Below are 25,691 nucleotides of genomic sequence, written 5' to 3' on the forward strand. Positions count from 1 at the left end.
AGTAGTCTCTCTAGTGTTCAGGTGTAGATTATTCCACAATTGAGCAGCAGCAGTAGAAAAAGCCCTGGCTCCTCTGAGTTTAAGATCAAGATCTCACCTTGGCCAAAGTTAATGTGAGGAGGACGACAAGAATGCAGTTTTCTGTGTGTAGCAAGAAAGTTGTCAGGAATTTTTGAAGGGTCAAAAAGATAAGGAAAGGTTTATTTACTAAAACATCACTACTGATAAATTTAAATGAATATTTTGGGGGAAGTTCAAACCTTTATGCTTATGGATCACATAGGGAGCTGATTTACATATCACTCTTATAGAGGAAAATTAAATGCCAACTTTTATGAAAGCAAGGTTGATTTTAACATATCTCACAAGGCAGAAAATTCATCATCAGGATTTTTAGACTGCCCTTCACAATTATCAAAACTAATGAGCACAGTCTCTTTTTGGGGCCTAAAATTTCAAACGCATTTTTGGATGGTTGCATTTATTGTTCCGTGGAGAAATTATTTTAACTGATGAGTTAAAACCCAAAGATCACAAAAAAAAGTTTATTTTCTTTGACGTTATAGAAGCAACAAGAAACATCCAAACTCAAATTCACCACATGACAAAAAGAACCACAGCGAGAAAGTGTGCAAACATACAGATATTAACACAAATTTTAAAGTAACACAACCTATTTAAATTAAAGACATAAAAACAAGCAAACTTGCTGAACATGCCTGTACCTTAAGTGCCCAACATTTGTTTTCCACACAATGCCTGTTGTAAGAACACAATTAAATACTTTTCTATGCAAAACAAGTTGGATGCAACATTTACAAACAATACAAATCAATGCCAAATTCTCAAACATAAATTAATATCCAACTTTCTTTAGTAACCCATGTTGAAGCCTGCTTTAATATCAATGGTTTAGTAACCCACAAAACAGTGATGAAGAAATATGACAACCTGTATCTCCAATAAGTGGAGCTTTAGTAAACATTAACAGTGCACAGTGCTGTATGAGCAGGAAGTGTTTAAATAATAATAAATAAAAAAAATATAATTCTAGAAACTAAGTTCAAAACATCCAAACTGCTCCAGCAGGTTTAAGTTTTAACATTACTAAACAAGATATTCAAATGCATTTTTGGATATATTTACATAATATGAAGTATCTCGATATGAAAACTTTTGATTTTAAAGACGTTACTGAATGAAGAGAGCAATGTTTGAAAGCAAACCTTAAGTTCAGTGTACAGATTACAAAAAGCCACGTAGAGGACACAGCAAACATGTGGAGCCCTGCTAAGATGAAACCAAAACATAACTTTTTGACACACATGCAAAATCATGTTTAGGAAAAGACCGAAAACACCATGAACATAATTGGTGGTGGCAGTATCATGGTGTGGGGCTGCCTGATTCAGCAGGGAAAGAAAACTGGTCTGAGATGACGGGGAAAGAGATGCAGTGCAATTCTGGAAAAAAAAAAAACATGTATAGGCAGCAGATGGAAGTTCACCTTGAAGCAGAATGACCCTATTGACGTACAGCCGGACCCACAAGAAATGATTTAGATCAAAGCATCTTAGAAACTCCACGTTTAAATCCGATTGAGGATCTTGTTTGGGAATTGGAAATGAATGTCAACAGATGCTCTCCATCCAAACAGGTGTGTCTTGAGCTATTTGCAAAGCTGGATAGGCAAAAATATCAGTCTGTAGATGTTAAAATCATTAAAACTTGTAAGCTTGGCCAGCCTGTGCGATACAGTGAATATATGAGCAAGAGTAACATTTTAAAGTTTAGCGAAATGTATTAACAGATGGAAGTGGCACAAAGAAGGGCTGGTTGACTGCCTGATAATCACATTGAAATAATTGTGGTCCTAAAGAAAGTGTGTCCTCCAGCCTATCCAATCATAATCAGCCACGTTCTTGTCCGTTCTCCTTCCTCCATTCACCTTTAATCCTCTTCTCCTTCTCCCTGCCTCCTGGGAGTGAAAACATTTTCAGGACTTCCTTTTCAAACCCTTCCATTTCATCCTCCAGGTCACTATCTTCCTCGTCGCCATCCTCCACCATGTCTTCCAAAATATCCGCCAGATCGTCCACAAAGTCCTGGAAGCTCCTCTGGTTGTGCACAAACATCCCATCCTTGAAGAACTCCAAGGCGATCTTTCTGAGCTCCGATGTTTTGGATCCATCTACTCCGGCCTCCTCCATCTTGGTCAGATAGGTTTGCAGTACAGATTCGAAGTCTGATAACGGGACAGGGAGGAGCCCCTCCGCCTGGGCGCAGGTCTCCAGCGTGTCGCACTGCTGCGGTGGTTTGGGGTCGTGTTGGAGGCGTTGTCTCTGTTGGAGCCAGTATTCTGGTTGTCCTACGGAGGGCTTGGGGTGGGTGTGATGGGGCTTTCGCTCACCATACAAGTGCTCCTCCTTGTGGCCATGGTTCCCTGGAAATTCATGTTCGTCGTTTTTCTTTTTCAGGGAGTGTGACTGGTCTTTTCCCCAGTCTACATGGTGCTTTTTCTCTTTCAGTTTCATCTCTTTGATCTTAAACTGTTCCGAAGTCTCGTCCTTCCTCTTGAATTTCTTCTCTTCTTTCCCGTTTTTGCTCTTCCTCTCATACTCATTCCACTTTTTCCTCTCATCCGTCCCTGTCCTTTTACCCTGGCTTTTGCTGTTGTCCCACTGCTTCCTCTCACCCTTTCCTTTCCCTTCCTTACCAATCTTATCCTTCCACTCAGGGTCTTTTTTATCTCCTTTCTCCTTCCAATCTTTTCTCTCCTGCTTTTCTTTGCCTCCATGTTTCCCTTTCTTCCACTCCATCTCTCCCTTCAGCTTCTCATCGCGATGTTTTCCTCCTTGCCACTCCCCTTTCTCCTTACCTGTCCATTCTTTACGTTCATGTACTTTCTCAATGTTTCCCTTTTTCCGATCTCTGTCTTCCTTCCACTTTGTCCTACCTTCCTTGTCCTCCAAGGTTCTACCATCATCTCCTCTTCCTCCCTTCTCTTTCTTTAATTCTTTCTGCTTCCAAGCACTTGCCTCATCACTTTGCCTCTTTTGCTTAACTGGCTTATCTTTGTCCTTCTCAAGCTTCCCATGCTCATGTTTTCCCTTCTTCCACTCCATTTTATCTCCCTTTTTGAGCTCTTTTCCATCTCCTTCCTTCCTAACAGACTTATCTTTCTCCTTCTGCTGTTTTTTGTCATTTATTTCATATTTAACCTTATTTGGATCTTTCTTCTGCTTCTGATCTCCCCAAGTCTTCCATGGCTGTTTTCCAGGTGGTCCAACTGAATCCTGCCTGCCATCTTCTGTTTGGTCACTAGGTGGTGATGTAGAGTGTTTCATGGCGGCCTGATCAGCATCACTGGCTGCTGGAAGAGACACCAAAGACAATAAAGCAACACAAAGTCCGCAAGAAAAGTAAAAGAAAGACTAAACTTGCTCTGCTTTCCCTTCCTGTTTTTAGTAACTAATCCCCTTCACCTCCTAACTCTTGTACCTGGGGAGAGTTTTAAGTTTGTCACAGTGGATCTCAGGGTTTCTAGCTCTTTCTGTAGGGCCGGGACAGACTCCAGCTCTTTCTTCATCCTGGCGTTCTCTTTCTGAAGGACAGGGAGAGATGCAATCTCTGTCTTCAACCTACTGTTTTCCTTCTCCACCTCCTCCCAGAGCAGCCGCTGCTCCTCTCCCTCTGCTGCCTGCTCCTTGGCTACTTTTAGCTCCTCTTTCTGTGCCTGGTTGGAAGGAAAAAAAAAAAGGAAAGGTAAAGAAGCTCCCATGAGCATGTTATGCACTCGCTGACACATTTACGCAAAGACACATTTGTTTTACACATATATAAATAAAATGAACTAAGGAGAAATGAAGCACTGGACAGAATGGAGTCACACCTGAAGCTGAGCTTGTAGTGCAGAAATCTGCTGGTTCCCTTCAGCTAACTTATTCAGGAGCTCAGAGCTGTTGTGATCTAAACCTGGAGCTGCTTCGGGACTAAGCCACTCCTGTCAAATCGCAAACAGAGAAAAACAGTCTTGTCATCTCGAAAATATTTCTAAGGAAGCAGAAGTTTGAGGTGAACTGCTGCTATTCAAGGCTGCCCATGTTGGTCTTCCAACAAGCACAGCCCAGAAAATGCTAGCGTTTTCAAAAGTAATTATTTATGACCTTTATGATGTTAGAGAATGCAAGTTGTTGATATTGGATAAAAGCGATTAAAAGTGACGCCAATAAAAACAGAGAAGGAGAGCATCCGTCTAACCTGCTCCCCTGGTGCTTCCGTATCCTTCAGTTCCCTTGTTGTATAGTCACCCTCTGCAAATCATTATGGAAAGTGTCAAGTCAATGTGGATGACTACTGTTAAATAAGCACCACAGGTTTAGCAAACAAGCCAACTTGCACAAGTAATAACCCCTCAACCCCAAAGTTACCAATCCAACATCAAGTTTCCTAAAATGGGGAAAAGAGGGCAGTCTGCAAATTTCTGGATAAAAATGTGCAAATCTTGTTTTTCTGTAGGCTAAGTCTTCACATATACATGTTTTTCTTGTTTGTTTTTTTTACCTGAAATTGTATACAATTTTTTAAAGTCCTTTTGCCAATAAGCATGACATGAAGGGTCCAAGATCCTTTACAATTCAGTGTGGTTAATTTATGCGTCATTTTAATATCAATGTTCGGATAAAACAAACATCCCTCTTCCAAAACAAAAGGAAAAGCAAAACCGACTTTTAAAGTGAATTTTAAGAAGCATCCCATGCAAAGTCCTTTAATTCTGCGTGCATGTTCACAAACATGTCGTGGCCAAGAAAAGCTGAATTACTTTACTTAGATGCACACACAATAGGACTAAAACAACCTACCCTCATCGAAGTCCATGAAGACACCTGCAGGCACAATACACCTCAGTCTCAGAGCCTCCTTTAGTCTCGTTAGTCATTGCTTCTGACATCAGACACAAGTCTAAAACACCATAGCAACAGGTTCATGGGTGATGCTCACCAGAGAAAAAGACGGTGCCGAGCCCCAACAGAATGAGAGCAGCCAGGATGCATTTGTTAAGAGAGAACACGCCGTCATTCTCTCGCTGGGGCACCTGAAATTCTTCTTCCACTTCTTCTTCCTCCTCTTCTTTTCTTCCGATCTGCTCCAGGAGAGACTTTCTTCTCCTCTCCACCGACTCTCCCTCCTCTGTCCTTTCACCAATTCCTAAACAGACAACAGAAAGGAATCTTTAAGGAGGCTACATTTAGACACCTGTTAAATTAAGTTTCTGTGCTTTACTGCAAACTACAAAATCTTCAGACGCTGAAACTCAACTTTGATATGAGATACAAACTGCCACTTTATTATTACGTATGCCATGTCGAAAGGATTGCTCACGCTTTTACCATTGGAACTGCCTTCATTCTTTGTGACATGGACTCAACGGGATGTTGGAAACATTAGTAAGAGATTTTGTTTCATACTGACATGATGGCATCACACAGTTGCTGCAGATTTGTCAGCTGAACATCTATAATGTGAATCTCCTGTGGATGTTTTATCACATCCAAACTTTCTCCCTTAGGCTGAGATCATGTGACTGGAGAGGTCACTGGAGGACAATGAACTTATGGTCATTTTCAACAAAGCAGTTTAGTCCTTTATTCAGCTGGAAGTAGTAAAAGCAATTCTTGCTCACTGTTGAGTATGATCTAGGATCTGTGATGCTGTGGGCCCGTTTTTCTTTCAAAGACTTCAGGAACCTTGTTAGAGTTCCTGGAATTATGTATTCTTTGAAAAACTAAAATTTGAATAAGAAAAATAAATAAATAAAATGAAACAGGTAGTCATAGGTACATTTGATTTGTCCAAAAGGTTGCAGCATTCCAGTAGAAATTTAATATAAACAGGCAGTTGCAAATAGCTGTGGTGGATAACTTCCACCACAGCAACACTTACCTGACTGCTGTCCCTCTTGGTGTGGCTCCTCTTTATTTTGCAGATGAAGCGTTTCTTCTAGTCGAAGTTCCTCTTCTGCCGGTGAAAACTCTGCACCTCCAAGAGTCTCTGTGCTGAGCAGTGAGACTGGGGGCCCGTCCAGGGAAGACGTCAGGAGGGTGTAGGAGTCAGAGGACGAATCCGGGTCAGGGGAAGACCTCGTCGGTGCCTCAGCTTTGCTCTCAACGTCACCGTGGTCCAAGGTGCCAGAGGCATCCACAGATGGAGGATTTGAGTTGGAATCTGCATTTTGATCTTCAGAAACCTAGAGGAAAGAATTATTGTTTTTAAAAAGTTTGAAACTCGCGAGTCAGTGGGTAGTGAACAAAATAAAAATAAGTGACCCTCTAAACGGGAATATTATTGAATAGGAAGCATCAGAAGATGATTACCGGCTGGTTAGAAATGCATAGAAATAAAGCTAGAGGACATTGCACACGATACTGTAGGATAATACGGTGTTATGAGTTATGGTGTCTTACTCGGTAACCCTCCTCTGGGAGTCTTTCTTCTGCAGACTCTGCGCTATTTGGAGGCTGATTTCTCTCTCCTGGTCCTGGTTCATCAAGAAAACAGAGGAAGCATTTAAAGCAGAGGAAGCATTTAAAGCATTTAAAGCAGCAGTTCAACATTTCCTAACAGTCAGTTCTTGAAAGGGAACCATTCAGTCTGTTGTAAAACTTTGGCACCTCAAGAACCTTTGACCAAAGTGATTGTGGATATGGCTTTAGTTTTATTAACAAGAGGAAACTGATGTTCAAGTAGAACACAGTTTGACTGTTCTTTATCATCATTAAAGAGCGGGAAATGTGTTTATATAAAAAGACTGAGGCAATAAAATAAAACAGAGCCCTCAACTAAAAGATTGCAGAACCACGTTGTGTTTACACGATGCTTTGCTGCACCATCTTATCATCACAGAAACCATTATAAATTATACTTATCATCAGAGCTGCCTGAGGAAAATGCAAGAACATCTGTAAAAATATTAACGCTGAAGTAGAACCAGACCCTGCAGCATGACAATGACCCAACACATACCAATGAATTCACCACAAATCTCCTGAAAATGAAAAAGTAAGAAAGTCTTGGGCAGATCCTGATGTCACAAGACACTGCAAGGTCACCAACAGGCTGCGCATTTGCAAGAAAAACTTTAAGCATCTCATGGCCGAAAGCGAGGAGCAGGACACACTGTCCTCTGAGATTGGTAGATGGCTACTAGAAGCGTTTTAGTGAAGTGATTTTAGACAAAGGAAGAAACAAAGGATTTTATGGGGAAGGAGAGTTAGGGTTAAAAGATTAAACATTTTGGGTTGTTCAAACCTTTTCTTTAGTCACGTTTCTAATTCTCTAATAAGAAAAACATTTATTTTATTTTATTTATTTTTAAAAAGTTTTTATACATCTCAATCACTTTATCTTCTAGAGAGTAATGACAGAAAAACTATTCCAGGTTAATCAGATTCTCTAATAACTGAAGCAGTTAAAAATCTGTGAAAAAATTGACTGGACTTATCAGGGTCTACTTTTCAGATTTTAATCTAAGCTATGGGAGGAAATGAGGGATCAGTTCATTTGTTGATCCTGGTTCATTTGTTGATCCTGTGTCCCCTGGTGAAAACCAGGATCAACAAATGATCCAATGTCAGGTTTGGTGAAAACCTAACATTTCACCAATATACTGTACACCTCAGAAACCCATTAATGTTTTTGTGGGACATGAAGAAAAAGGTCACATAAATAAGGCATACTGTAACTAGACCTGTGGCAGATGTGTGGCTTTCTTCATGCTGCTTTGTTCCCTCTGCAAGGGGCCTCAGGGTTTCAGCAACTGTCTCCTATGACGACGGAGACAGAGTCATTACCACTTGATTAAAGACCCATCAAAAAATTGCCATGTTAAAAGGTGAATTTAATATTCAGGAACCATTTCTATTGACAGTAAGTAACATTTTACTGACATAATTAATAACACAGAATGTCCCTCTGTTTTTTTCTTTTTACAACTTTCACATTAAAAATGTTTTATAAACATTATGACACAAACCTAATTCATATTCAGGTGACCTGAAAGAGAAACAAACTGGGACAAAGCTCTGTTTTTTTTTTTTTCCGGAGACATGTTTAATAAGGTCACACACGACTGCTTAACATTTCAAAGTGATTATACCTCAGATGTGAGGATGGTCCAACTGTTGTTGGCAGCACCGGCCCCAGACATGACCCCCCAGAGGCTTCGCCCGTCTCCTGCAACACAACACCGGCATTGAAAACAAATGTCGTGATTAGTAATAGTTCCACGAAATGAAGCGAGTGGAGAGTGAGGAAAAACTGTGCTCTTCTGTTTCTTAATGTGTCAGGAGTTCAGCTTTTCTCCCTCCACTTGTAGGTACAAGAAGAAGCTGGCCCGCTCTACTTACTGACAAAAACATGGTGAGACATGAACACCGAACAGATTTCCTGCACATTCAAATTTGATACCTTTTGAGATGTGTATTACTCGTAGAACGCTCCGTCTAAAAACCTACAAATTCAAGCAGTTGATGGATAGACAGACAAAATGGCGACAAAAATATGTAATAATAAATATTCAGACGTTTCAATGATATGAAAAGACAATAAAATCTGGCAACACAAGTGTTTTTCCGTACACCGTTTTCTTCTTCTATCCTTATTTAGATCTGTAAAAAAGTTTTAAAAAATTTCCAAGCCAGCACAGGAACCTTGACTTTTTATATATATATATATATATATATATATAATGTCAAAACTTTTATTAGCTCTCCTCTACAGGAAAAAAAATCATTTTAAAAACAGCCTGATGGTAACCTTGAGATTGCATTCCTCTGGTCAAGAGTTATATGGCAGCTGTGACATTAATGATAACCGGGTCTTTCCCCCCCCCATTTCACTTTTACAGGAGTGATGAAGAAAAATAACCTGGAAATAAGAGTTTGGCCAGTCTTGGCACAAATGTGTGTCCTTGGAAAACACAAAAGTTTTTACTGCAAAAAAATAAATAAAAAAGTAAGTAGCTCTGAGAATGAGTCGGCTTGAACGTTGAGCAAATACATCTCCACAAAGGGAGCTTTAAAAAAAAAAATTTCTTCTTAGATGCTAATAATGTAAAGTCCATTTCTTCTGATTCTTTAGGCAAATGTGAATCGCATTCATTAAAATAAGAGGTCATTTTTCTCTACAGTAAGACATTATGCAAATCTCAGGAGTCAGCGTGGGTGTTTTTGTGCCACTGGATCATTACACCTGCTGTGAAAATGATTGTAGCTTCTCATTTGACCTCTTCCCTCACTCTGTACTCCACTTTGAACATGAGGAGCAATTCTGTTCTGTCTACAACAGAACATTTGATGAAGCGATTTTCAGCCCAAAAGGTGAGAGACGTTCAGGAGGTTTTTTTTGTTAAGACAAACTCAACAGTTAACCACACAGAAACCTGACTAGACAGTTGCTAAGGGAAGTATTTAATGCACGACTCTCATTTGATAAGCTTTTTTTGGTAACAATGAAATGATAACATTTTCTCTGGGCATCAGTGACTCAGAATTTCCACTTTCAAAGTGCCTTAAAAAAGGGCAGTGTTCCTGTTTGTTGAAACATTTCCTAAACACTACCTTTTCCAAACATATAACCTGGTATTTGGTAAAGCTGGGATCTGATTTTTGTTTAGATCCAATATTCATTAACAGGTGGAAGTTGAAAAATGATCAAATTAGTAATTAACTGAAAAAGTGACAATTGTATACTCACATTACACGATATCTTTTTCAGCATTTATATAGTAAATTTAATGAAGAAAATAAGTTATATTTCCGTGTGTTCTCAGAAAATAGAACATAAGGTAAATTTAGGGGAAAAAAAAGGCTAAAGCATTTTTTTTGTCCAGAATTATGAGGAAGACTGCTGACCTGTCATTCTAACACTGTTTACCATCCATCTGGGAAACATGCAACTTAGCTGTAGCATCTTTAAACACCCAAACATCTTTTTCTGTAAAATAAAATGGATTGCAACAAACGTCCAATGTGTTAATGGAAAATTGATTGGAAGGAAAAGGACAGTGCAAAACTTAAGTTAACTGTAGATATGAGAACAGAGAATCTCTGAGGCATCGTCAAGAGGAAGATGAGAGAAACCAGAAGCCACAATGGAGATGACCTGAAGCAAAGCATCAAAGCAACCTGGGCTTCCTGAGCACCTCAGCTGAACCACAATGCCTCCATGCCATGCTGCACTGATGCAGAACTGAAATAAATGAACTTTTCAGTGGTATCCTAATACACAAACACATCTGTAAGAGTGAATGGATTAACAACAAAATGTTAAGATAGGAAAACAGTGTGTGTGTGTGTGTGTGTGTGCGCGTGCGCGCAAGCAATCAAACAATTAAAATATGATTTATTAAAAACAAAAGGGCAGAAAGCCTGTCTGAAGAGGTGTCACTTCAGATTCTTCGTTTACTTCTCATAGCCTACAGAAGATCTCACTTTGTGTATTAATATTATTCATAAACAAACTGCCGAGCTACAAAATGAAAATAATCGACAAGTAGGACAATCCCTGTGCGGCCTGCAGCTTTAAGACATTTACATCTGTTTACACAAGCGAAGGATTTGGATGCCAGCCTTTGCTATTCAGCCTCACCCATTCTACTAACATAGAACCTACTGTAAAGTGTTACAAACATTTAGCAAAACTGGGCSTGTGTGTGTGTGTGTGTGTGTGTGTGTGTGTGTGTGTGTGTGTGTGTGTGTGTGTGTGCAGGAAGTCTTATTGCTTTAGGAGAATTCAGTTCTTCATTAGTAGTTTGTGAGCACAGGAGGCCTTGTGGGCACCCTGGCTTTTGACTAGCACAGAAATGTTTTGGCACAGACTCGGGTAACTAAGGCCTGCAGTGCTCTGAAGATGGAGGCTAAAGACGCCTTTCGTTTCAAAGTGATTGGTTTGTTCAATAGACGTCTTCCAAGCAGCGCAATTTAAATGTCCGCCGTATTTTTAAGAACACGGAGGGAATAGGATTTCAACAGATAGCGCTCAGATTACATTCTAAAAGAATATTGTTATTTTACACAATCATTTCTTTAACCCACGTCATCCGACTGTGATCTATAAATGCAGAGACACCTCACTTATGCCCACAATGGCAGGATAATGACACACTTCATTCCCCAAATTCAATTTCCTCCCAGCGCAATTTAGGTCTCCTAATCCAGTTCCTCCCGAGAGAAGTCTGCCGGATCTAGCCTCGGGCCCCACAAGGAGCATTGTGGAGCATATAGTGGAATGGTTTAAATAGATGGCAGCTAAATTTAGCTGCTATGAGATTGACTAGAGACAGAAAAGAAGGGGGGGGGCATGCAGAAGATTGCCACAGGGAATGCAAGAGAAGCAGCAGTTTAGTCTAAGGACAGTTTTAAAAGGATTACATGCACCATAAAGCTTGATGCTTTTCGGAGAAAATGCATATTTATTCTAGAGTTCCAAGAGTTAAAACTCAAATGTATTCCCTATATACAGAAGGAGCCTTCCTTTTGCTTTTCAGTAAACTCCCAGCTCCGTCTGACGTCCCTTTACTTCTTCAAATAAACATAACTCAATGTTTTCCCTTACGTGCATTATATGCACAGATGACAAAATATTTATTTTTCCCTTTGAATAAAACACACAAACACATCAACTGTCGCAGCGCTGGATCTCATCTGAAACTCTCCTGGGAAAATAAATGACCAAAAAAGGTCAAGGGATTAAACGACACAACAGGATGTGTCTTTAAGGGTAGCAGCGAAGCAAACACTAAAATAACTTGTGCGTAGAGGCTCCAATGCAAAGCAGCCACGATATGCATTCATAATACGCAAATATAATAGTCTGAATGTGCGGACGAGACAGGAAATGTCAACAGAGGATGGCTCAAGTTGAATAAAAGCTAAAAAAAAAAAAAAAAACCGAGGATATTTTTTGGAATGTGACAAAGACTTGCATAATTTCAACATACTGGATGAATACCAAAAGTAGCCATATTGTTCCTCTAATGCTGTAACATCAAAACATTACAAACAAGTTTTCCTTTTGAAGCGAGCGACCAGGAAAACGTGAAACGACGTAGGCGGTGCCGTGTGAGGAAGAATAATGTACAACTGCTCTTTAGAGGCTAACATAAACAAACAACAGAAAATGAGTAGGAAACATTAAAATTCAGGTTGTTCTTATCTTACCGTGTTGGGGAACTTTACTCCAGACCCCGGAGAATGTGAGAGATACAGCAGGCTGTTCAGTCTCTTTCCAACCAACTTGGGAACTTTGAAGGTGAAGTCTGAACTCGATGAGTTACACGCCAGTTGACCAATCACACTCTGAGGTCGTTCTAGTCCCGCCCCTTTGTCGCAGCGCTGAACCAATGAAAGACCAGTATCAGTTTTCCTCGAAAAACATGCTCATGGGTTGTTTGACAAGTTGGTGTGGACGCTGTGAAACTTATTTTAAATTGTGTCACGCTACTACCGCAACCCTAAGGATATGTGATTAAGATTTATTTGGTGTGCAAAGAAAAACGAGCACATAATTGTGAGATTAAATGAAAATTATACGTTTTTTAAAAAAAGTGTGCCAGCATTTAGCAGATAAAGCTTTTAGGGATTAAACTGTTGGGTTAAGTTACAGAACAATATCCTAAGCTTTGGGCATAATAAGGAGTACTGTTCAGTTTATTGATCATCCAAATATGGAAAGAGTAGGACACGACCCAACACCCACCAAGACTCTCCAGCTTAACACACAGGCCTGTCAAAAAGAGAAATTTACAAAGCAACGAAGAGGACCCTTGGTATCTCTGGAGGAGGTGCAGATTTTCATAGCTAAGATGGGACAATCTGTTGATTTGAAGAAAGCCATTGGCAGAAGACTGCCATGACAATTTCAGATCGCAGTTGCCACAAGCCTTGTGGAAAAAAGTTGTTCTTGTCTGTTTAAGATTTTCTTTGCAGTGATTGCCATAGGCAACATCAACTTGAACACACCATCTTGACTCTGAAACAAGGTGGCAGCAGCATCATGCTGTGGCCTTTTCATCAGCAGGGACAGGGAATCTGATCAGAGTAGCAAAACTCTTAAGTATTGGGTTATAGGGTTACCCTCTGCAATGCAGCAACTCAAAACATACAAACAAATCTACAATAGAACAGTTTAAATCGAATCATTTTCATGGGTAAGACTGACTTATCCAAAACTCAATAGTTGATTAAATTTGAAAGTTACAAACTGATATTCACAGACCCTCCAATCTGAGCTTTACTGCAAAGTAAATGGGTAAAGCGTCAGACTTCAGTATGCAAAGCAAAACTATAAAATGTTAAAGAGATGCTCTGCAAGAAGTTCACAACTTTTTAATATGTTTTACATTACAATGCCCCCCAAAAAGCACGTTGTCTTCTGTTGAATCTGTTAATATTATTTTATGTGTTATTTTTGGTTATATTTTTAGGTAGTCAGTATGAAGAAATTAGGTTGCTTAATATTACTTTTACTTCTGGGTTGCAATGATTGGGTGCCTCTTATTGAGCATTAGTTTCTCACAATATTCCCATTTTGAGTGGTAAATATTTGAAGTCAATATGTAATCCGGACAAATACAGATCAGTCTTAATTAATCTCTTACTTGTACAGGGTTGTAGTGATTTTTTTAAAATGAAATAGTAGACTTCTCACCACAACAATGCTTTTGACAGACAAACCTGGGCTTAGTTGTTCCACATAAAGTGCCAGACATTCATCCGGCATATTTTAACTATCAAATAATAAATAAAAAGAAACAGCATATAAAGGTAGAAATATTTAGTTTATTGGCACATCAAGGAAAAGCAGGTTAGCACAGTCCAAAAAATTCCAGGATCTTCAGAGTGATGCTCTAAAATGTTGACCCCAGTCAAGTAGCTTTGAAGAATGATTCCTCAAACCTCAAAATGGACTTCATATGGACACTTAAACAGAAACGGATGGATTTGAAATATTGCCACCAGGAAAAAACAGTTTGCTTAGTGATCTAAATATAAAAAAGAATATTATTTGGCTTGGTAAGAGCACAGTTGCACAAGAGATCACTCACCACAGCTTTTCCAAGAATGTTCTTCATTTGCTCCAAACAAATGCAGATTAAAATTGCATTTAATACGTCGAATGTTTACAGCTCGTGTTTTCTTTCGGTCCTTCAGTCAAGAATCTCCTTTATACACCAGCAGCAGAGGAGGAAATAAAGACACTCCTTAACCGACTGGATGAAACCATAGGAAAAATTCCCTCCCAGGAAATTCTTGCCCCGTCCGAGACCCATGGTCATGTCCCGCAGGTGCTGCCCCAAAGAGGGCGCAGGCATGGCCTGGGGAAGAGGACGCTGAGGGTGCATGGCTTGGGAAGCAGAATCGATGCAGAGGCAAAGGTGACCTGCCAGTGAGAACGTATGTGGAAGGATGCCTGTCAGGTCAGGCCAGCCCTACGGTAGCCTGTACTGTCCAAAATTGCAGCTGCCTCCATTCATATCCAGGATTTTCTCTTCTCATCTGCTGATTTTTTTGAAAGCTTTGTTTATCACTCTCGTCTGTGTTCAATCCCCACACAAAAACTGCTTAGGACACCCCACTGTCACAGCTTCTGCTGACAAATGGGAGAGTTCCAGTAGGTCCCCACCCACATTGCATCTTTTGTTTAGGACAGTAAATGTTGGACCTTCACACATTTCTAGCAGTGTATTGCAGTGCATAAACACCTCAGATTTGACCCTTCACCCACAAGAACAACGTTTCTCTCGGTTCTTCAAAATGTCCCCACTGGACCACGGGTGTCCCCAAAATAATCCTTTATTTCCGGCAGAAGGCTTCACCTTATCTTCAAAATAAGAGCAGCATTTAACCTTGTGCTCAAAAGGTTTTCTTAATAATCCGTTAATAGTTGTAACTTCAAATGCTGATTGATTTAAACCTTGAATGCGAGTCTGAATTGTGAGATAGTATCTCTACAGTATCTTAATACATTTGCTGTCTCAGTCTAAAAGTGTGTAAAAAAATTACGAAATCTGTTTTTACTGAAAATTGCTGCCTTACTCCAAGTCCGTCTCTGATTGGGTGATTAGCTCTTGGTGATGGCTCCTGTCCCAGGAGCACACGTTGCTGAGAGCTGAGCTTGGAAACTGACCAAACCTTGGACCTCATCAAGAAGGTTTTGCCTGACAGAGTCAGAGATCTGGACTTTTTTGGTAAAATGTTACTGTCAAAATGCTACATTTATCTAATTTTGTCTTGTTCCAGTATGTGAGACGTATCATTTCCAGAACAAATCCAGATTAAGAAAGTCCAGATATCCAAAGGTCCACCTTGAGCCGTCGTAGCAGAAAAACAAACTAGAGCAGCAGCAGCAGAGATGAAAGTGGGCAAATAACTTGGGCAGAAATGCAAGCTACTTCCACAAGTGCCTCATATGACTAAAGTAAGGCACTTTTTCCTTTTTAATTTGTGGCTGTTCTTTGTGGTTGTTCTGGTACATTAAGTTCATACTTCATACCAAATCTCAATCAGTAATTTTACTAGTGAATCCCCTCATCATAACACTTTACTTTCTTGGTAATAGGAGAGTAGAATTAGTGCAGCATCTGTGCTTCATTATTTCGCTTGCACAATTAACTAGGGAATAAACAACATTTTTGATTGGACTGATTCTGCTTCGATTAATCCTGAAAGACAAAAATCTGAGCTTTTGTGTCTCTCAGATTACCAAGACGAGACCAAAAGAGTTAGACAAGGCTTTGGTAGATAGTTCTGGTTAATACAGTTAAACACGGTTCACACTGCAGGATACTTTGTTTTGATTTCAATTAAATGCATTTTAGGTCAGTAAATTAACAAAATCAGCTAAAACGCAACTAAAACCCACAAAGAGCAGTCATGTATGTATATATACATATATATATATATATTTATGTATGCAATCTATATTTTCAGTTACAGGTGTAAACAGACATGTTTCCCTATAAAGGAAAACAGAATGAAAAGAAAATATAAAGTACAAATCAATATCTTTGCACACAATTCAAAAAGAACCTTTGGCTTAAAATCATAAACAGCATCAACGACACTATTACTACTGCGAACAACAAAACATCTTTTTTAAAACATATTTCCATGCAACAAAAGGCAACTGTGATGAACAACAACACAGGACCGGTTCACTAATGACAGGAGGGTCAGCTGAGTCTATTCCAGCACAACATGCACACACAAAGTAACGACAGAGCTCCTTCCTGGTTTTCCTATTTCTGACCCATCTGAACAGTTGCCACTCTGGGTATGTGCGCACGTTTGATCACATGTGACTTAAAAGGTCCCTTCTCACATTTCGACATTTTTGGTTTCAACCTCTCTTAACATTCTAATGCGAACAACCTTAATGCTGTACAGTCTGCGTTCCTCATTGAGTAAGTCATTAAATACACAATAGAAACAATATTTAAGCTGACCACTCAAAAAATTATGTTATTTACAGGTGATCAAGAAACATATCCTCCCTCTCGCCCCACCCCCTCCCCAACGGTGACATCAAGTATCTGTGACTAGAAGCTGAATGCAGGAATGTGCATCAGAGGAGATTGCCATCACTGGAGCCGCATGCTGTCGTCATCGGGGTGTTACTTTTTGCAGAGTTTTTGCTAAACTGAGAGATTCTCCTGCAGTTGACTACGTCTGAATTAAGTACATAAGGTGACTGCATTGAAAAAACATGACTGCATTGAGGAAACAAGGCACAATCGAAAAAGATATAAAACGCGTCATGAACTGAGGGGAGAAGAAAACAACGGCATTAACTCCCCCCCCCCCTTTTTTTGAATCCTTGTATGTTTGAAAATAGCACACTGAAGATCGAAACTGCTTCAAAAAATGATCTATAGTCATGTAGAGCCACTTTGTTTCACAAAAGGTTTTTGATTTTTTTTTTTTGTTAAAAAGATGATTTCATCTTATTAAACAATACAATGACAGAATACACTGCATTAGTTTTTGCGAGCAGAACGCTCTTACTTAAAGACTGCTGAGCATTTCTCACCTTTGCTTTTACTCTGAAGCTATAACTCATAGATTGTCAATGCAAACACACTAAAGTGCCATTGAAAAGCAACCTTCATGCTTCTCAAAATGCACCATTTCTTTTTCTCTGTGGCTGACATCAGTGTACTTTAAAAATCTCCTCTTTGACGCAAGATTCAGGCACAATCACCTCAAATTATTTCTCCACTAAAAAACAAGCCCATTTAGAAATGAATATGATGCAACTAGGCATGGGCCAGTTAACCAGTACTCGTGTGTACCAAGGTTTTAAACATGTGTGGAACAGAATGGGTTTCAGATGAGACGAGAATAGAGTAGCAAAACGCCACTAACTGTTTACTTGTTGCTGCCCATTACAGGTCAGCTGGTGATAAAACATGGCGCAACACTTTACAAATTCAGTCGCATGTTTTGGAGCGCATCCGACTGTGCTATCTACCTGACTAATTATGTAGCTACAGTTTAAAATATCACAGTTTAGTAATAAAGTAAATGTTTTCACATCATTTTAACTGTAACAACCAATATGTGTAATTTTAGCAGCAGCAGAAATAACTGTTGATATTCTGTATCAAATAAAGGGAATTACATCACATCACTAATTTGTTTAACAGGTTTTTACATTGTTTGACTGCATTATAGATTTTTACATTATGAGAATATAATACAGACCCATGCCTAGAGACAACTGCTAATAGTCATGGCTTCTCTTTTTTTTGTTGTTGTCTTTTTTGCAAATACCAACCGAGTTTATGATCTTTGGCATGACATGAGAGTGTGCATGGCGTGTAAAGGTGTGTATATACATTTGCATGTGTGTTTAAAAGGTTTGGGGAGATACAGCTGTTTTGGATCTTCCTGCACTCCACATGTCCAGTAAGTTTTTTGACTCATGATTACAGAACAAAATATACAAAAACACAATGAAGGATATGATGGTCTTTAGCGTAGCTTTTGCATACAGTCTTTCCTCCAAGGTCCAAAGTCCTCAAACCGGAGTGACTCCTCATAAGATGAGCTGTGCACCCATGTATGCATATTTGCCCGTCTTGTCACGCTTACTTCTCCGGTGAGACTTGAAGGGTGAACTGAACTCGGTCAAGTCCCCGAAACCGCCTGGTTCCTCCTCCCCCCAACCCCCAACATAAATGCTCCAGCGAAGAAATATTTCCCCTCCTAAATAAAGACACCAACCATCTCAATCCAAGTCTGTTCACGTTCCTCCACAGTTCAACCATTTTAGAAAACAATGACATGTATTCGTAAGCAGTTCTGTTTTTCTCCTCATAAACGCATAAAAACATAAGAAAAAGAATTGCATCGGTTTTCTGCCCTGTTGTGATGTTGGTGAAGGGCTCCTCCCTGCTTCACAGTTGGTTCAGAAAATGCAGCAGTGCCTCTCTGTGGTGGGTGGGTGAGTCCAATGGGTTTCTAGGAAACTGCAGGTCACAGACTGGCAGAAGATGTGGAAACAGCAATAAGAAAGTGAGTTTTTTTTTTTTTTTTTGCTGAGAAACAGGTGATATATTTTCATTATTTTGGCTTGTACTCGTGTCGTTTCATGGGAGTGCTGTGTGTAGTGTCGTGTGTAATAAAGCATATGATTTTGGGAGTGTGTTGTGTGGATTTGGAGAGGGAGTGAGAGCCTATTTTTGGTGGAGTATTTCATTGGCGTGTGTGGCTTCAGGCCCTGCGCTCCACTGGCTGCTGCAGGAACACTTCACTCCCGGCTGACACAATGGGCAGTCTGTTGTCCATGTGGTAGCTGATTAGGTGGCTGACGCTTCCAAACCGGTGGTCTTTTGTGCGTACCTAATGGAGGGGTGGGGAAAAGCATCATGTGTTACCATCAACGCCACTACATCCAACTAAAATGTAATGCTTCTTCAACTCCCCCCTCAACTTACCACTCCCTCTGGGTCGACAAGAAGCAGGTGCTTGGGCTGACCCCCCTGCTGCCCTGTAAGGACGTACTGCCCGGGAGTGGTTCCAGATTCCCGCACAAGGAAGTCTCCGTCTCGGGTCAACAGTCTCTCCGCCTCTTTTCGACTCAGGCTACCGTGGAACCAGATTTCGTTCTGCAGCTGTTGCACCAGCGACGGCGGTACCACCACTGATGTTGGGCCAGCGTGTCCAGACACTCCCAAGGCATCATCGAGCGGTTCTTGAAGATAACAAATGAAAACAGATTGTAACATTGTAGCCTGGTTTAGAGGACATGATAAAAGATATAAACACAATGGAAGATAGAAAAATGGGTAGATGGAATAAACAGATTGATGGTTTGTTGGACAGACAAACTGATGGACAGCTTGAAGGACAGATGAACTGAGAAATGAACAGATGGAAGAAAAACAAATGGATATGTATGTATAACTGGATGGAGGATCAGCCTCCATCCAGTTATACATACATTCACTAGGATAAACAGGAGAATGATCGAAAAATTGATTAATTAATAGTTGGGCAGGCAGACCAGTGTGCAACTAAGAACAATATTGAAATTAAACGACTCCACTTAAATTTTGAACTATTCACCTGCTGTGGTCTGAACGCACAAGCTAACAACTTCCTCCTGGTTTGCATCTGGAGGAGAAAGCTGCACTAGAGTTTACATCAGACCTTAAGCATCCTACCTGACCTGGGCCGAACTCGTAGGGATTGTGTCTGCGTCAGATGCAACTTTAATTAGAGGCCTGAGGTTGAATTAAACCCAACATGTTTTAATTGAGCTTTTGCTGCTTTTGTTTTTATTGCACCATTTGGTGCATTGTTACTTCTCCCATTTTTAGCTTTTGTTCCAACATCTTCAAGCTCCATTTTGTCGCTTGTTGCAACCGCAGGGTGAATCAAGTGCAAATCTTCTGGGATGCATTGACAGGAGCAGAGCAGGGCTGCGTAACGCATCTAGTTGTACACTGTGCTGCAGCTGTTACACTCTAACTCCTGCACTTTACCTTCTTTCCTCAACTAGGCAAACTGCTTCCTCCTCTATTTAAACTATAAATAGATTAACACAACATGGTTGTCTTGATTAGGGTTCTCTGTCCTGAATGTGCTGACACACTGGAGAATGAAATTAAGAGCACCATTTGAGTGGACAAACAGACTGACCAATGATCAACTTTGAATACTGTTTGGTGGATTGAAGGATCGACAGGTACAAATAATTTAATTTCTGGAAATAAAATGGATTCTCTTTCATACTTGTTCATATTTTGTACAACAGAAAAATATTCAAGTCAAACACTCGCAAATCATTAAAAATATAAATTTCTATATCTTCCAAGCTGCATCATAATTCTGCAGACAATGCAAATTTAATGTGTAAAACTGAAGCTCTGCAATAATGTTTAGTAAAATGCTAATTTAGTCCCATATCTTTCCTCATTGCTTCTCTTTGCAGAAGCTTCTGCTTTTAGTTTGAATCTGCTGGAATAACAGCTTTTTATTTCCACTGTTAATGTACAACCTTTATTTTCTGCACACAGTAATTACCAGTTATTCTTCTGTTTTGATTACAACCCACACATCTCATTTACAACAGTTCATATCAGTGTTTCCTAATTTCCCAGCAAATTGCTTTATTGTGGCACCTGTGCATTTCACACAACCGTGCATTTGAGCTCAGAAAGTTAAGAAATTACATTTTAAACTAAGCTAAGCTATCGAGAGAGACTCACTCATGTCAAAAACGTCTCTGTGAGCATTTCCATTAGCTGCTACAGGAGGTCTGGGTTTTTCCACGTTCACGTATGATGGGTCGTCAAACAGCTCCCGACCTCCTTCTTTGGCACCCACTAAAAAACACATAAAAATGTATAAAAAGGTGTACAAAGACATTTTCTTCTTTCAGGTAAAAGAACATGAAGAAAATAAGACAGCATTTACCTATTATAAGGGCTAAAATATATGTCTTCAGTAAAAAAAAAAACTAAAAAAAAACACTTTTTCTTTCTGAATTCCCAAAGAATGACAGGCACAGAGAGGCAAAGACGGAGCTCACCTGGTAGAGGAGGCACAGGCTGTTTGTGAATGTCACTCTGACCTGGCTGCCCGTAGGGCTGCAAACAAAAAACAACCAGAAGACCAAAATAATGTAGGTATTCTAGGATTACTAAAGTAATTAAAAAGGTCAAAAAATTATATGAAGCAGATTTATTCCTTCTGGGTTACAGTAACATTTGCCACAGCTTCCAAGACTACGACTTGAAAATGCACTAAAGTACAAGTTAATAACCAGCAGTGTAACCAGGCCAGTGGTGAATTTAGGCATAAGCAGATTTTCTTCCCTCTCTAATCCACTCATTCTTACCAGTGTTGCTCCTGGACGGGTCCTCATGTCAATCAGTCCACCAGGGGGAGGCTGCTTATCAGGAAAGTTATTATAGTAAGGAACCTCGGAAGAAGGAGGAGGAGGAGGAGGAACAGCCTCATCATCTTCTTCCTCCCATGCAGAGCCATCAAAAGGAGCCATTCTGACAAACACAAGATGTTTAGAAAATGAAATACAGAAAAAAAGTGGGAAAAAAAAACAAAAACAGTGAGTGGCTGAGAAATTACAAAAAAAAAAAAAAAAAAAAGGCTGCAGTTTATATGTGAGCTGTACCTGTCATGAGGTGTGACCAGTTTGGGGGGTTTCTTCAGGTACTGCTTGAAACGCAGCTCAAAGGCCTGGCCGATGGTGCTGATGACTTCCTGTGCCAAACCCTCAGAGCACTCCAGGATGTGACATGCTGCAGTCGAGGAGGTACACAGAAAAGATAAGAAGTCTGCAGCAACATGCCCTTGAAATAAATGCAGCACTCAGACAGGCAACACCATTGAATCAGAGGCAGGGCAAGAACGAGAGCAGGAGAGAAGAGGGAAGGAGAAATAGTAAGAAGAGAGAAGAACAAATGAGGAAAGAGAACAGAAGAGCGAAGAGTCGGAAAAGAACAAGCACAACAAAAAAGGAGAAAAACAGACGAAAGCAAAGGAAAAGAGCAAAGAAGTAAGAGAGAGAAAAAGGTAAAGGAGAGAAGAGAGAATGAGAATGCAAAAAAGAAATGTATGCATTTATAAAGCACCTTTTTAGCAATATTTTCAAAGTACTTTACAAAGAAATTTTTTTTTAAAAATGGCAATGAAGTTCAATCAACTTATACCAACAGCAAATAAAAATCTGAAATGTGTTAAATTCTTTAAATGAAGTAAAAGTGATTGGGTTGAAGGCAAAACAAGTATAACAAAAGAGAAAAGCAGACCAAATGAAGATTTAAATACAATAAAGTAACTTAATCGGTGAAACAGTTAATTCTAAGATCCTTTTTAAAGGTATTAAAATAGTCAAGTACTCTCAAAGTGTTTGGGGGAAAATTCCTCGTCATAAGAGTCTTATGTACAGTACAGTAAATTACTTTTAATCTAGGTGGAACGTCAATTTCAACAAACCACAATATGTATTCATATGAGGCTTGTCAAAGCGAAAGTACCTTTTAAAGAAAACAAAAACCTTTAAGCAGGTATCAAACATACTTTTAATGAAGCCTACATTTCTGTGTTAAAAATAGATTATTTTAGATTAAAAGACCAATAAAATTGTTTTCATTAATTTAAAGAAAAAAAGACAATCAGTCCGATTGTGATGAATCTATGTAATGCGTTCCACTAAGTGAACCAAGTTACTGAAATAAATAAACTTTTCAATAATATGCTAATTTAATTAATATTTATAAGATAAGGGGGGTTTAATCAAGTGAAAACCTAAAAAAACAAATAAATCCTAAAGTCATTGCTAAAAGCAACAGGAAGCCTGCAGAGGTATTTAGATCCATGAGTAATTTGCTCCTCCTTCCTGACACGCTCTGAACTCCTCTGCATTCATTACTGATGGGGCAGAAGAACAGATTACTGTCAGAACCTACTCAAACGTTTCTAACCTCCTTTTATTCTTTAAGCAAAGAAAAAAAACATCTTATCTTTTCTGCATCTTATTTTCAATAACAAGAATCTTAATTTTGTTCTTTCAGTTCAACAACTTAAATTTATATTATCTAGTCCAATGGTTCTCAGTCCTTTTCTAACAAGTAGTATGTATTTTTATAACCCAAATGTTATCAGTAGTAGCTGAATCACAGGAACATTGGATCAATAAGGCATAACAGATGCAGGAACAACTGGGGATAAAGAGAAATATAACTGCATATCATCTACTTGCTGATAAAAGCTCGTAAGTTACTTTATCACGTTGCCCGGGGAACACGGAGCAACAAGACAAGGACAGGGCTATGTTTAGAGCCACGTAGGAGCCCACATGTAATAGGTAATAAATGTAACAAAAGAACCACTGTTCAGTCAGCTAAATTATTTTAATATTGAAGCCAGAAAGGTCAAACTGGTTTTGAATCCTGTTCTGTAAGATTTCATGGTGAACAGAAACAGAAGCGGCACTTCAGTCGTCAAGCATTTTCAGGACAGCTGTTTCACTGCTGCCACAAGTCTGTGTTACTGCAGCGAAGATTGTTGGTTTAAGAACCTAAAATGTAAACTCAATCAGCTTGGGTCTGGATGGATGGCTATGTTTGGGACACAAAGCCAGATATTTAATATAAGCTAACTAACATATTCAGCATTTATTAACGCCCTACATGGTATGCTTGTTTGATATGTTGCGTATTCTTTCTTCCTGTCCCGTTTGTATTTAATGTCACAGCTGTGGTAGGCGGTGTTTTAAATACCAACCCTAATAAAGCGGATAAGCTTTTTCATGCACCTAATGGGATTAATTTATATTTCAATGGAAATGTTAGGCAGAAATGATGACTGTATAATCAGAGTGCGCAATTTCAGGCTCCATTTCCATGTGTTGCACAATTCAACACAGCAATCAGGTGATTCATGTAAAAATTCCCCACAAAGGAGTCAAAGCTGTGGTTTCGGACAGAGACAGCTGCTGTTCTTGCTCACCTCTCTGGTTGACTGGATCTTTGGCCACATACGCTACGTACTCAGCTGTATCCTGTGGGAACGAGACAGGGGAAACACAGTTAGAGGAGGAAAGGAAAGGGAAAAATCAATAGCAGGAAAAAATGAAGGGCAGGTTTAAGATCGAAAGACTGAGATAAAGACAACCAGACGGGTAAAGCAGCAGCTGTAGTCTCTAAGTTGGGACAAGGGTTAAAATCGTAAGGCAAGCTGAAAAGGAGAAGACAGGAAGTGATGTGGTCAGAGACTCTGAGCTAGTAAGGCAACAATGAGGTAAGTGGAATTCATAGGAATAGACAATGACTTAAGATAGGAAGGAAGCACATGCAGGCTGAAGAGAGATGGAAAAAAGCCAGAGTGAGGTCTGGGCTCAGAGAGAGCGAGAGACGGATTGAGAGAGAGCTGGGCGACTCACTGGGTCTCCTCCAGAAGCAAAGGAGATGGACTGCATGTGATGGTTGGCGATAATCTGTGGAGAAAAACAGGGGAAGAACGGGGGACAAAGAAAAGAAAAGGAGAACACACGGGTGAGATGAAGTATGCGGGGAGTGAAATGAAAGCGTCTGGATGGGACACAAACATGGAGTCATTACTGAGAAAAGGCATTTTTTTCCCTCCACTGAACACCATCATCTGCAGCAGACACTTCTAAGATGGGATGGAGCACTTTTGTAAACAGTCTGCAACAGCCATCCAAGACGAATCAATATCAACATTAAACCGTATTAATGCTCCTCCGCCTGTATCTGCTCCCTATGCCTGAATGGATACGTGTGCAGAACAACATGCTTCGTTGTGTTGGTATACATGACTGTACGCCGTCTCCCAGCAGACTGACCACTTTGCATCTATTAACACATTAGAGGTCTTAGAGGAGCAGCACATCCTGCCCAGTGGCAAGAATGAAGCCAGGAGGAATCAGTCCAGTGAATGAGGCTCACAAAGTGGAGTAACTAATGTATCTGCATTAATGGCCCAGAAAATCCCACAGCTGATCAAAACGGTGAATTGTGTTGCAAACCCTTAAGATTTGTGTTTAACATACAAGGAAGGTGGTGTGTGTATTGCAAGCAAGGATCTTAGAAAAATTATTTCCATAAATAACTACAAGACCTCTGTCAGAGATGGCAAATACTGAATGGACACTTAAACAGGATTTGAAAAACTAATTCTTTAAGGGTTGATTGTTCTCTGCAGTCTATGGACTTTGGTCTAGGAGAACCGTTTAACTTGTGGTTAGTGTCTTTAAGACTATTCTTTAAGATAAATTTTATGGTTAAGTGCTGCCAAAAGCCTTACTGCTGGACAAAATACTAATGCGTCTTCTACTTCCTCCTTGAGTCGTTTACAATGGTTGTGTGTTTGGTTGGATCTCTTTCAAGGTTCAAACCATTGATGGAGTTTTTGGTGTTTTAAGCTTTTTCTTGTTGTTTATTACTCCTTTTTTAAAAAAAGTATCCCTGTTTGAATGCTCAATTCTTTTGTTTTCTTTCACACAGAAAGCACTTCGGGCTTACGAATTCGTGTTTTTTCCTGTCGTCTTCCTGTCCTTTCAACCCCAGGTTAGGATGCTAACACTTAAACTGAGTCTGCAGGAAGTTTCTTCTATTCATACTGGGGTTATTCCCCTGAACT

General features: G+C 39.7%; 3 protein-coding genes across 10 annotated transcripts in view; all 3 read right to left on the reverse strand.

Annotated features, from left to right (window-relative positions):
- Positions 1 to 531: 531 nt before the first annotated feature.
- On the reverse strand, positions 532 to 12,321 carry pbxip1b (pre-B-cell leukemia homeobox interacting protein 1b). 5 transcript variants are annotated; one of them, XM_008431712.1, is made up of 11 exons: positions 12,219 to 12,321; positions 8,156 to 8,232; positions 7,748 to 7,823; positions 6,465 to 6,538; positions 5,944 to 6,247; positions 5,002 to 5,208; positions 4,863 to 4,886; positions 4,261 to 4,313; positions 3,893 to 4,003; positions 3,646 to 3,736; positions 532 to 3,370 (listed from the first exon to the last, which is right to left on the reverse strand). In XM_008431712.1, exons 2-11 carry the CDS (start codon positions 8,204 to 8,206, stop codon positions 1,911 to 1,913), a joined length of 2,451 nt encoding a protein of 816 aa, XP_008429934.1. In that variant the 5' UTR covers positions 8,207 to 8,232; positions 12,219 to 12,321; the 3' UTR covers positions 532 to 1,910. The 5 variants fall into 5 exon arrangements, with proteins under 5 accessions (XP_008429934.1, XP_008429933.1, XP_008429932.1 ...); XM_008431711.1 differs by having other exon boundaries at positions 532 to 3,373; XM_008431710.1 differs by having other exon boundaries at positions 3,502 to 3,736.
- A 1,499-nt stretch (positions 12,322 to 13,820) lies between these two features.
- Positions 13,821 to 15,837, reverse strand: lenep (lens epithelial protein). The gene is made up of 2 exons (XM_017309595.1): positions 14,105 to 15,837; positions 13,821 to 13,979 (listed from the first exon to the last, which is right to left on the reverse strand). The coding sequence occupies exon 1, from the start codon at positions 14,399 to 14,401 to the stop codon at positions 14,207 to 14,209; it is 195 nt and encodes a 64-aa protein (XP_017165084.1). The 5' UTR covers positions 14,402 to 15,837; the 3' UTR covers positions 13,821 to 13,979; positions 14,105 to 14,206.
- A 1,025-nt stretch (positions 15,838 to 16,862) lies between these two features.
- Positions 16,863 to 25,691, reverse strand: part of shc1 (SHC (Src homology 2 domain containing) transforming protein 1) — a 29,146-nt gene continuing 20,317 nt past the window's right edge. For 3 of the 4 annotated variants that reach the window (XM_017309594.1, XM_017309593.1, XM_017309591.1), the window contains 8 exons: positions 24,472 to 24,525; positions 24,039 to 24,090; positions 21,700 to 21,826; positions 21,406 to 21,568; positions 21,097 to 21,154; positions 20,774 to 20,890; positions 18,998 to 19,254; positions 16,863 to 18,902 (listed from right to left, as the gene is read on the reverse strand). In XM_017309594.1, coding sequence (XP_017165083.1) covers positions 18,774 to 18,902; positions 18,998 to 19,254; positions 20,774 to 20,890; positions 21,097 to 21,154; positions 21,406 to 21,568; positions 21,700 to 21,826; positions 24,039 to 24,090; positions 24,472 to 24,525 — 957 coding nt within the window. In that variant the 3' untranslated portion in view covers positions 16,863 to 18,773. The remainder of the gene's footprint in view (positions 18,903 to 18,997; positions 19,255 to 20,773; positions 20,891 to 21,096; positions 21,155 to 21,405; positions 21,569 to 21,699; positions 21,827 to 24,038; positions 24,091 to 24,471; positions 24,526 to 25,691) is intronic. The other variant, XM_017309592.1, reaches the window with a different exon arrangement.

The sequence above is a fragment of the Poecilia reticulata genome, linkage group LG16 (genome assembly GCF_000633615.1).
Source record: "Poecilia reticulata strain Guanapo linkage group LG16, Guppy_female_1.0+MT, whole genome shotgun sequence".
Taxonomy (NCBI): domain Eukaryota; kingdom Metazoa; phylum Chordata; class Actinopteri; order Cyprinodontiformes; family Poeciliidae; genus Poecilia; species Poecilia reticulata.